The sequence below is a fragment of the Nerophis lumbriciformis genome, linkage group LG38 (genome assembly GCF_033978685.3).
Source record: "Nerophis lumbriciformis linkage group LG38, RoL_Nlum_v2.1, whole genome shotgun sequence".
Taxonomy (NCBI): domain Eukaryota; kingdom Metazoa; phylum Chordata; class Actinopteri; order Syngnathiformes; family Syngnathidae; genus Nerophis; species Nerophis lumbriciformis.
In genome coordinates, this window is record NC_084585.2 from 13,749,112 (window position 1) to 13,761,611 (window position 12,500).

A 12,500-nucleotide genomic window follows, 5' to 3' on the forward strand; every position below is an offset into this window, starting at 1 on the left:
ATTTCGGCGAATCAAAATGTAAGAAATTCTACCGGAAAGTGCATTACTTTCAAGTCGACCAATAATTAATAATCAATCATTTGACCCGGCAAATATAAACAAAACAAAACACCGGCGGAAAGCGATAAACAATAAAAATAAATAAAACAAGCAAACCGGGGTGGTTAAAAATAAATACATCTGCGTCCGGGGGACACGCGGAGTTCCGGATATACGTGTCCTTTCTGATTTCAATGCGTAAAAGGACACAAAAAGTGTGTTAACGCCAACACTGTCCCGCCTGCAGGTGTTTGTCAATCAAGCAGCGGCGGAAGAGGAGGAGGAAGAGCAAGACACACACCTCTGATGGCATCATCACAAGGACTTCATCGCTTTGATGTCAAAGTCGGATGGAAATGAAGCACTTTAACGCTACTTGTACGCCAAACATTCATGTATTTCAGTGCTACCGTTAGCTTAGCACGCGGCCTTGTGCGTATGTGTGTGTTAGCGGTGTGCTACGCTAACTTGCAGTAATGTATGTGAAATAATTAAATACGAGTAGGAAAATATGAATTTTGCGTCGACCAACTGAGATATGATATACAGTACAAGACGGCCATTATTAACGGTTATTTTTTATTTTGTTCAATGCTGTTGTTCCTACATGTGTACAGCTCCACTAATGGACATTGGAGTGTTACTTTCAAAGTATTGCTAGAAACATAATTTTATATGGGACTTTATTGTATTTTATGTATAGTATATGTTCCAAAAAGAAAAAATACATAAAACACCACCAGAATTAGAGATATTACAAGTCAAAGTGATGAAGCTTAGTGTTACGCTCATGACTTGGTGTAACTAAACATTACCCTATAAGATGAAGGCAATTGCATTTTATTGATATTTGAAATGTATTCAATGTTTATAAATGAATATTTAAATATACTAAATATAAAAAATGGAATAAATATTCAAAATAAGATCATTAAATTAAATCTAGTTTGGTTACGCCATCATGAGCGCAACACAAGATTGTAAAAGTTTCAACTACAATTCTAAATAAGATGTCAAAAGCAAACTGAAATCAAATAGACACTGCAGCTTAAAGATTGATCAATACCTATTTAAATGTAGTAATACATAAATATGATGATTTATCAAAATATAAAAGAAATATACCTGAACAGAACGCTCATGATAGTTACACCAAAAAGTAACGCTATGAATTGCATTTATCCAAGTTTTTGGGGCATTTTTATGCTATTTCCAAGCATCTCCTTTTTATTATCGTTGATTTTAAATGGTCAAACTAATGCATATTATATATGCATGCCCTAGTAAACAAAACAAAAAAGTCATATTTATTTTGATTGTTACATTTTGAAGTACATTTGTGCAGGTGGGTGCGAATGTACCCATTACCATGCAGAGCTGTACACACATGGGAGTTGAGGCTTGAAGAAGAATGTAAAAGGGCTTGAAGCAGAAATGTGCATGACAACAAAGCTAATTAGACTATAAGCTAATACTGGACTGCAAATAGTCTTATAGAGGCCTCTTCATCCTAAAGGTTATTGTTGTCAATGCTGTCCAGTGCCCACTTGCACACAGCACCAAGGAGCATGTTGCTGCAACAAATAAACAAAATAACGTCAATAAATGTTAATTTATTGATTGTTTGGTAGCTCCGTCAACGCACGTCAAACATGTATGCAGTGTGGCTCACTTGTTTACTTGGCAATCATTAAAAAGTGTGGAATAAAATAAAATGTCCAAACTATTTTTGTTGTTGATTTTTGTGTTCAGGCGCTAAAGCCGAATGTGGCATTCTTGTTCAGGCACATCCACAGGCACCTCTCGGGGTCCTTCTTATTCGCTAGCCGCCGAGCTGCCAAACACGTACGCAGTCGCTCGCTCAATAGAAACAAACCATGACTTTTGTGGCTCTTCTACCCAGAGAATGATGATAAAAGATGTCAGGTTTGTCCACATGTTTGTTACCTCAACTGTTACTGTCGGCGCGGTACGTCCGCCGCGCTGCCTTTATTAAGTGTTGGCGTGATTTAGCCTCAGAATACCTTTGTGGGCTAGCCTCGCTAAGCTAGCTTGTTAGCTAGCCATGTTTGCCCGGCCTCTATAGCAGCCAACACTACTGCCAGTGTCACCACATTAAACATTTATTAAATATTGTATTTACCGTTTTGAAACCAAATTATGACGCGTCGCATCGTGTCGCTCGTAACAGTTGCAGTCGTTGCGAATTCTGCTAGCTTACGTGGCGCTTTAGTCAGTGGAATCGATCTGAAGGCTCGAAATGACCTAAGTTACTCGCGTTTGCGGAACAAGTTGTCTCTATGTACTTCAACTATTGTGCGTTTGACCTCACAAAGTCTCATTTAATAATCCTCGCAAGCGGTGGGACCTCAAAGTAGACACTTGTTTAAACGAAGTTTTGTTCAAAAGATTCTTTTTGTATGCTTTATGACGAAGATTTACCACTTTATTGGATAAAACAACAGGATGTAAGTGTATGCCAAGTTATTGTTATTCTTTTGGATCTCTGCAATCTTTTGGAAGCTATTTAGCTAAGCTGATGCTAATTTACAACCAGGAAATAACTATGTGGCACACCTGTACAGGCAATGACGAGGAACAAGTTTAGTGCCTCAATTGAGTAATTAGTTCAATGGAATCTTGCAGGCAATGTTCCCTCTAATTGTTCGTGTGTGAGCAAACGCAAAAACTCCCTGAGCATTCAGTGGAGCCCATGTGAGCAACATCAGACGTGCACACTGTGGCTACACTAGCAGCACACCTGTCCCGAACCTGACTAAATAACAAGTTCAATCTCCATCCATTCATCCATTTTCTACCGCTCAGCTGCATTCGGGCGGAAGGCGAGGTACACCCTGGACAAGTCCACACCTCATCGCAGGGCCAACACAGATAGACAGACAACATTCTCTTATTATTATAATCAAATGACAGCAGTCATTTCCATGACGTTATTTTCTAATATAAGTGTTTAGGCCCACTTACAATGACAATAACAAAAAATATTGTTTTTCATGAACTGTGTACTTGTATTGTTCGTCTGGGTGGAGGTCCTGCTTTGGAAATAATTTGTACCCCTTTCAGATATTGCATTTAGTTCCCATTAAAACATTCACATGTTGCACAATGAGATGTAAGCAGGGGATCATGTGTACATTTCTGCAACTTCCTGTTTGTAAAAAATAAATTTTTATTAGTATTTATTTAATATACTAACAGCATTTCATGATTAATATTTATAAATTAAGATTCCTAATAAATTACACTAGAATAAGCACACATTTGATTAGTAAATCATAGTGTAACGACCTGGAATGATACTTTATGTGTGGTGTTGGAGTTGTCCGACTTTTTTTGTGGCTGTAAACGCATCACTGGCTAAGTGCCATATGTGCATGTGTTGGCGCGAGTGAGAAAGAAAGAGCGAGCGGCTGCTGTTGATATAACAAAGTTGCTTTTGGCCTGGTTTGTACTGCAGAAAATGACCAGTTTTGCTAGATATAATTTTTTTTACTAATGTTTTGGTGATGTGTTTATGGCCGACAATAAAGTTTTGCTCAGTAAAGTGATCGATGGAATACGTGTCCTCAAAGCGTCTCAACAGATGTTACAATATTTGAACAATGACGAAAATTGTTTTCTCTGTCGTGTCGAAAATTGTTATACGCTTATTTTTTTGTATGATTTTGTGCGTGGCATAGATTTGCCGTGCGCAGAGGACGCTTGAGCAGTGCGCAATTGCACAGGCGCGCACCTTCGAGGGAACATTGCTTGCAGGTTGTTTTTCTCAAGGTAGTGTGTCTTCTCTGCAGGGATGAGCTGACCTCAGCGACTTTTGGCCTCTTCTTCCACTTCCTGGCGAGCGCAAGCCTTCGCTGAGACAAGCGCGACCATGTATTGCCTGCAGTGGCTTCTGCCTGTGCTGCTCATCCCCAAGCCGCTGAACCCGGCGCTGTGGTTCAACCACTCCATGTTCATGGGCTTCTACCTGCTCAGCTTCCTGCTGGAGAGGAAGCCCTGCACCATCTGTGCCTTGATCTTCCTGGCCGCCCTCTTTCTCATCTGCTACAGCTGCTGGGGCAACTGCTTCCTGTACCACTGTCAGGACGCCGCCCTGCCCCACGCCGCCCACGACCCGGCCATCGTGGGCACCTAGAAGGGGCGCGATGACGCTACCGATGCCGCCGCCGTGCTGGATGGACTACAGGTTGGCGGCGGGTTGGCGACGCACGCTTTGGGAAAGGCGAGTTATGCTGTAAAGACATAATTGAACTTGAGACGAAGGGGGCACGCACGCAAATGGCGGAAGTATTTGTGAAGCTGCACGTGACCACCATATTTCCTCGTCTTTCAATTTTTCTCACGCTCCTCCCTCAAATCACAGGACAATCCTCCCTCTTCCTCTCTTCATCTCAAGCTTTTTAATCAACTCTACACCAAAAGAAGACAACTTGTTTTTCAGTCTTGTTGAGCTTTTTGTGTGTGCTTTACATCTTTTTAATTTAAATAAATTTTGTTTTCCTCTCCGTCTATGGGGTTATTTCATCAAGCATCACCAAGCAAACACTTAGTGAGGAAGATCTTTTATGAAAAAAAGAATTGATGTCTGCATCATTTTACAATAAAACATTGATAGAAGACAATCAAAGGTCACTTATATACAGTAGCCCTTAATCACAAGTGTCTCTAAGGGCTGCACAAGCCACAACGACTTCCTTGGCTCAGATCCCACGTAAGGGCAAGAAAAAACTCAACCCAATGGGAACAATGTGGAAACCCCCCCCCCCCTACCCCCAATGCAATGGATGCTGAGTAGATACAGTTAATGTGAGAGTCCAGTCCATAGTGGGGTCAGCAGGGGATCATCTTGCATGTAGACACATCAGGGCGCAGAGACGTTACCGACTGATGCATAGGGAGTGGTCACCCCGGGTCTTGACTTCATGTGCAAGTCCAGTCCATTGGGAGACCAGCAGGGGATCATCTTGAATGGAGACAAGTCAGCAGTGCAGCGACGTCACCAACTGATGCAAAGAGGAGTGGCCCATCCTGGGTCCTGACTTTGAACAGCTAACGCTTCATCCGTGGAGGCTGATCTGTGGTCATCTGATAACCTCGCCACGCAGGAGAGGGGGGCAGAGCAGAAAAGTATACGCATGCTTACCTTAGCTAAAGCTAAATATTACTCAAATCTCATCCGCCTAAACAAAAACTACCCTAAATTTTTGTTTAGTACAGTAGCATCGCTAACCCAACAAGGGACTCCTCCCAATAGCTCCACCCACTCGGCAGATGACTTTATGAATTTCTTTAATAAGAAAATTGAACTCATTAGAAAGGAGATTAAAGACAACGCATCCCAGCTACAACTGGGTTCTATGAACACAGATACAACTGTGTCTACGACGGATACTGCAATGCGAAATGGTCTCTCTCTTTTTGATGAAATAACATTAGAGGAACTATTACAGCGTGTAAGTGGGATAAAACAAACAACATGTTTACTTGACCCACTTCCTGGGAAACTTATCAAGGAGCTTTTTGTATTATTAGGTCCATCAGTGCTAAATATTATAAACTTATCACTTTCCTCTGGCACTGTTCCCCTAGCATTCAAGAAAGCGGTTATTCATCCTCTGCTCAAAAGACCTAACCTTGATCCTGACCTCATGGTAAACTACCGACCGGTGTCCCACCTTCCCTTTATTTCGAAAATCCTCGAAAAAATTGTCGCACAGCAGCTAAATAAACACTTAGTGTCTAACAATCTCTGTGAACCTTTTCAATCCGGTTTCAGGGCAAATCACTCTACGGAGACAGCCCTCGCAAAAATGACTAATGATCTACTGCTAACAATGGATTCTGATGCGTCATCTATGTTGCTGCTTCTTGATCTTAGCGCTGCTTTCGATACCGTCGATCATATTTTATTAGAGCGTATCAAAACACGTATTGGTATGTCAGACTTAGCTTTGTCGTGGTTTAACTCTTATCTTACTGACAGGATGCAATGCGTCTCCCATAATAATGTGACCTCGGACTATGTTAAGGTAACGTGCGGAGTCCCTCAGGGTTCGGTTCTTGGCCCTGCACTCTTTAGTATTTACATGCTGCCGCTTGGCGACATCATACGCAAATACGGTGTTAGCTTTCATTGCTATGCTGATGACACCCAACTCTACATGCCCCTAAAGCTGACCAACACGCCGGATTGTAGTCAGCTGGAGGCGTGTCTTAATGAAATTAAACAATGGATGTCCGCTAACTTCTTGCAACTCAACGCCAAGAAAACGGAAATGCTGATTATCGGTCCTGCTAAACACCGACATTTATTTAATAATACCACCTTAACATTTGACAACCAAACAATTACACAAGGCGAATCAGTAAATAATCTGGGTATTATCTTCGACCCAACTCTCTCGTTTGAATCACACATTAAGAGTGTTACTAAAACGGCCTTCTTTCATCTCCGTAATATCGCTAAAATTCGTTCTATTTTATCCACTAGCGACGCTGAGATCATTATTCATGCGTTCGTTACGTCTCGTCTCGACTACTGTAACGTATTATTTTCGGGTCTCCCTATGTCTAGCATTAAAAAATTACAGTTGGTACAAAATGCGGCTGCTAGACTTTTGACAAGAACAAGAAAGTTTGATCATATTACGCCTATACTGGCTCACCTGCACTGGCTTCCTGTGCACTTAAGATGTGACTTTAAGGTTTTACTACTTACGTATAAAATACTACACGGTCTAGCTCCGTCCTATCTTGTCGATTGCATTGTACCATATGTCCCGGCAAGAAATCTGCGTTCAAAGAACTCCGGCTTATTAGTGATTCCCAGAGCCCAAAAAAAGTCTGCGGGCTATAGAGCGTTTTCTATTCGGGCTCCAGTACTATGGAATGCCCTCCCGGTAACAATTAGAGATGCTACCTCAGTAGAAGCATTTAAGTCCCATCTTAAAACTCATTTGTATACTCTAGCCTTTAAATAGCCCCCCTGTTAGACCAGTTGATCTGCCGTTTCTTTTCTTTTCTCCTCTGCTCCCCTTTTCCTTGAGGGGGGGCACAGGTCCGGTGGCCATGGATGAAGTGCTGGCTGTCCAGAGTCGGGACCCGGGGTGGACCGCTCGCCTGTGCATCGGCTGGGAATATCTCTGTGCTGCTGACCCGTCTCTGCTCGGGATGGTGTCCTGCTGGCCCCACTATGGACTGGACTCTTACTATTATGTTGGATCCACTATGGACTGGACTCTCACAATATTATGTCAGACCCACTCGACATCCATTGCTTTCGGTCTCCCCTAGAGGGGGGGGGGGGGGGGGGGTTACCCACATATGCGGTCCTCTCCAAGGTTTCTCATAGTCATTCACATCGACGTCCCACTGGGGTGAGTTTTTCCTTGCCCGTATGTGGGCTTTGTACCGAGGATGTCGTTGTGGCTTGTGCAGCCCTTTGAGACACTTGTGATTTAGGGCTATATAAATAAAGATTGATTGAAATAAAGATTGATTGAAAAGAGAGACAGCAGATCAACTGCTCTAAAAAGGGGTCTATTTCTAAGGCTACAGTGCTTCTACTGAGGTAGCATCTCTAGCTGTTACCGAGAGGGCATTCCAGAGTACTGGAGCCCGAATAGAAAACGCTCTATAGCCCGCAGACTTTTTTTGGGCTCTGGGAATCACTAATAAGCCAGAGTTCTTTAAACGCAGATTTCTGGCCGGGACATATGGTACATCAGCAAGATAAGATAGGATGGAGCTAGACCGTTTAGTATTTTATATGTAAGTAGTAAAACCCTAAAGTGCACAGGAGGCCAGTGCAGGTGAGCCAGTATAGGCGTAATATGATCAAACTTGTTCTTGTCAAAAGTCTAGCAGCCGCATTTTGTACCAACTGTAATCTTTTAATGCTAGACATAGGGAGACCCAAATAAAATACGCTACAGTAGTTGAGACGAGACGTAACAAAAGGCGGTGGTGCACAAAATGAGACAAATTTTAGCGATATTACGGAGATGAAAGAAGACTGTTTTAGTAACACTCTTAATGTGTGACTCAAATGGGTCGAAGATAATACCCAGATTCTTTACCGAGTCGCTTTGTACAATTGTTTGGTTGTCAAATGTTAAGGTGGTATTATTAAATAAGTGCCGGTGTTTAGCAGGACCGATAATCAACATTTCCGTTTTCTTAGCGTTAAGATGCAAAAAGTTGCTGGACATGCATTGTTTAATTTCATTTAGACACGCCTCCAGCTGACTACAATCTGGTGTGTTGGTCAGCTTTAGGGGCATGTAGAGTTGGGTGTCATCAGCATAACAGTGACAGCTAACACAGTATTTGCGTATGATGTCACCTAGCGACAGCATGTAGATGCTGAAGAGTGCAGGGCCAGGAACTGAACCCTGTGGAACTCCGAACGTTACCTTAACATAGTCCGAGGTCACATTGTTATGGGAGACGCACTGCATCCTGTCAGTAAGATAGGAGTTAAACCAAGAAAAGGTGTTTTGATACGTTCTAACAAAATGTTCTGATTGTTGGATTTTATAAGCGTAATAGTGGAGCTCCCATTGGCTCCGCTGTAAACAGACGTTTATTTATATTTATTTAATAGTCTGACATACCAATATGTGTTTTGACACGATCTAATAAAATGTTATGATCGACGGTATCGAAAGCAGCGCTGAGATCAAGTAGCAGCAACATAGATGACGCATCAAGAATCCATCGTTAGCAATAGATCATTAGTCATTTTTGCGAGGGCTGTCTTGACTGATTTGCCCTGAAACCGAACTGAAAGGGTTCACAGAGATTGTTATACGCTAAGTGTTCGTTAAGCTGCTGAACAACAATTTTTTCGAGGATTTATGAGATAAAGGGAAGGTGGCACACCGGCCGGTAGTTTACCATGAGGTCAGGATCGAGGTTAGGTCTTTTGAGCAGAGGATGAATAACCGCTTTTTTAAATGCTAGGGGAACAGTGCCAGAGAAAAGTGATAAGTTAATAATATTTAGCACTGATGGTCCTAATATTACAAACAGCTCCTTGGTAAGTTTAGCAGTAAGTGGTCAAGTAAACGTGTTTGTTTTGTCCCATTTACAAGTCACAGGAGTTCCTCTAATTTTATTTCTTCAAAAAGAGAGATATTATTTCGGAGGGCAATATCCGTCATACATACATTTGTATCTGCATAAATAGACAAAGAAGGTTTTTCATTTTGGTTCAGTTCCTGACCACCATAAATAGAAATGTACAAATGTCGTACGTGGACCCCGACTTAAACAAGTTGAAAAACTTATTGGGGTGTTACCATTTAGTGGTCAATTGTACGGAATATGTACTTCACTGTGCAATCTACTAATAAAGTTTCAATCAATCAATCAATCAAACATTAATTAATATTGGTGAAATGTTTAAAGTTCTTCCCAAATCCTCAGCTTGTTACATATTTTCTAAAGAATTTCCTTTAGTGTAGGTTTCAGACTCCCTGTCCTTTTGTCACAATACAGCGGACAGTAGAGATGCGCGGTTTGCGGACACAACCGCGGAGTCCGCGGATTATCCGCGGATCGGGCGGATGACATTTAAAAAAATAAGATTTTATCCGCTCGCGGGTCGGGTCGGGCGGATTAATTAGATTTTTTTTTTTTTTTTTTTTTTTTGCGGGTAGCAGTTAAACCAATTGGGAAATATATATACATAGTTAAATGTTGTTACCCACATACGAAAAACGAGCAGGCACCTGCAGCATATGCCACAACAGAAGAAAAAAAAAAAAAGAGATGGACACTTTTACGGAGCGGAGGGACGCCTCGCCGGGGTCCGGGACCGAGGCTCCTTCCCCCGAGAGGGCCCCACCGGGAGCCGTAGCTGAGGCGATCCGCGAGAAGGGCCCGACGCACGTCCAGGGTCACTACCGCGCCCACCGCACCGACACCCCGCCTCGTCCGCTTTCGCCGCGGCCGGCGTCACGCGCAGCAGGTAAGCAGCTTACCTGCCCGCCACCCCCGTGGCCGGGGGCTCGTAACATGGGTCACTCCGCGCGCTCCGCCCGCGCAGCTTACCTGCTTGCTCGCAAAATGATTATTAGCATTCAGACAGGTTAAAATGTTGCTAAAACCATCACTTTTCTATCAGTCACAGTGACTTTTCAAAACAAAAATATTACAGCAAAAATCATATGGGTTGATTGACATGTTTATTCTGTAAGCTAACTTCAATAGTTTGAAATTATTTTGACAGTTAATGCCAGTTATCCTGTCAACCTTTCACAAGACTTCAATTTGTTAATTGAAAGTATAAATAGTATAAACACTTTTAACAGTATGTCGTGCTGTGAAATACAGCCGACAGGATGGCGCACCAAACACAAAGCAAGGCCATGCTGCAGGAGAACAAAGGACTTCTTTCATTTAAGGTTTGTGATAAACCATCAAACTCATTCGTTAAAAGGACTCTATAGTAATATAAAGCGAATTTTTCTGGACATTATCATGCAAGAAAAGTTTATTTTTGGGATCGCGATCACCGCGTAATGATTTTTAAAGGTTGCATTACATTATTAACTGTCCCATGTGATCAGCCAGTGCGATTGGAAGTCCATGCTCAATTATTGCCTCCGTAAATAAAACTTCGGCATTTATCACATCCAAAGAATCTGTTTGGGCGACGAAAAACGTTGAAAGTTTTCCACTTGTATCGCTAGCAACGGCATTAGACTTGTGTTTTTTTGTCCCAACGTGGTCTTTTACATCGCTAATTCCTCCGTGTCCGATCGAAAAATCTTGTCTGCACAAGGTGCAATTCGCGTAGTTTTCACCCTTTCTTTTTTTTTTTAATTAATATTAGATATATAACAACGGGCGGATGGCGGGCGGATGCAGTTCTGATCAAACGTTACATCGGGTGGATGGCGGATGGTTGACGACTTTCTGCCGCGGTTGCGGATTAAATAAATTGCCTATCCGCGCATCTCTAGCGGACAGACTTAGCAGTTCAATAAAAAAAAGCATGTATTTAAACACATTGTTTTTTTTTTATACTGATAAGAATGTAAGTGTGTCGATATTATGTGATGCTACACAATAATACAGGAAAAGTGCCTAGTAGCAACACATGGTAACACTTAGCTTGTTAGCTAGCTTTTTACGTTTTATAACGAATCACTTATTTTAAGTTGAAATGTAAAAAAAAAAAAATCATGTGGCACCTATTTTTTTTCGTGAATGGAAATTGATTTAAAAAAACCCCGATTGGTTAATTTGAATTTTATTTAAAAAAAAAAATAAAAAAATAGAACAAATCCTTTTTTTTCAGAGTGGAAAACAATAACTTGTAAAAAACGGTTTTATTTTCATTTTATAAATTTCACATAACAAAATAATAAGAAGTCAGCAGTAACAAAAATAAACTTAATTTCCCCTCGGGGATTAATAAAGTATTTCTGATTCTGAAACAGACCAAAAACAAATGACACACTCCGAGTGTTCATTCATATTACCACAATGGAACTCCAAGTTGCTATTTGCAGAATGAGAACTCATGTTTTTTTTAACTTTTTGCTGACTTATATGATGTTCATTTTTGTTCAAAATAAGATGATTTAAAACATTTTTTATTTTAGAATGAAAATGAGATTGAAGGTTTTTAACCTTCAATTAATATTTTTGCGCTTAAAAAAAAGCGTCCAAAAACCGTTTTTTAGTTTTTCCACTTACCAATACACTTACAATAAGACTACTGCCGAACAAAGATGTTACCATCCATCCTTTTTTCTACCGCTTGTCCCTTTCGGGGTCGCGGGGGGTGCTTGAGCCTATCTCAGCTGCATTCGCCGTTATGCTAAAATATGCTAAACACAAAGGAAAAGCTAAAATACTGCTTCCGGGTTAATTTGTCATCACACAAATAAACACGCATTTTTGCATTTTGGATGAACATATAATCGGTGTTTGTGTTTACCTGGAACATTTAAAATCCATAAAAGGAAAACAGCACAAAATCCAATTTTATGGGAATATTTGAATGAAAATCAACTCTTTTTTTGTTTGTCTTAAAATCTGCCATTTATAATCAAAATCGAAAAACGGCCCTAATTTTGTTTTTTTGATTTGGGTTCCAGAATTGGAAATATAATCAACACAAGGTACACAGACCATTTTCATTAAAATATTGCCATAAAATTGGATTTTGTGCGGTTTTCCTTTTATGGATGTGTATTTTTCCAGATAAACACTGAAATCCAATATATGTTCATCCAGAATGCAAAAATGCGTGGTTATCTGTGTGATGACAATTTGAACCGGAAGCAGTATTTTTGCATTGCCTTTGCGTTTAGCATGTTTTTAGCACCTGCGATGAGGTGGCGACTTGTCCAGGGTGTACCCCGCCTTCCGCCCGATTGTAGCTGAGATAGGCTCCAGCGACCCCCGCGACCCCAAAGGGAATA

General features: G+C 41.2%; 3 protein-coding genes across 4 annotated transcripts in view; 2 read left to right on the plus strand and 1 right to left on the minus strand.

Moving 5' to 3' along the window:
• The window catches only part of podxl2 (podocalyxin-like 2), a 14,825-nt gene extending 13,060 nt beyond the window's left edge, over positions 1-1,765 (plus strand). For both annotated transcript variants that reach the window (XM_061932217.1, XM_061932218.2), the window contains exon 12: positions 287-1,765. In XM_061932217.1, the coding sequence (XP_061788201.1) occupies positions 287-346 (60 nt within the window). In that variant the 3' untranslated portion in view covers positions 347-1,765. The remainder of the gene's footprint in view (positions 1-286) is intronic.
• Positions 1,766-1,819: 54 nt separating this feature from the next.
• blcap (bladder cancer associated protein) lies at positions 1,820-4,565 on the plus strand. The gene is made up of 2 exons (XM_061932219.1): positions 1,820-1,965; positions 3,852-4,565. The coding sequence occupies exon 2, from the start codon at positions 3,932-3,934 to the stop codon at positions 4,193-4,195; it is 264 nt and encodes an 87-aa protein (XP_061788203.1). The 5' UTR covers positions 1,820-1,965; positions 3,852-3,931; the 3' UTR covers positions 4,196-4,565.
• Positions 4,566-11,785: 7,220 nt separating this feature from the next.
• Positions 11,786-12,500, minus strand: part of ripor3 (RIPOR family member 3) — a 31,553-nt gene continuing 30,838 nt past the window's right edge. The window contains exon 24 of the mRNA XM_061932466.1: positions 11,786-12,500. This exon is cut by the window's right edge and continues 1,562 nt beyond it. The gene's annotated coding sequence lies outside the window, so the exon portion shown is untranslated.

What these genes read in the sequence shown, in the direction of transcription:
- blcap (XM_061932219.1), top strand. Translation starts at nt 3,932, where the DNA reads ATGTATTGCCTGCAGTGGCTTCTGCCTGTGCTGCTCATCCCCAAGCCG.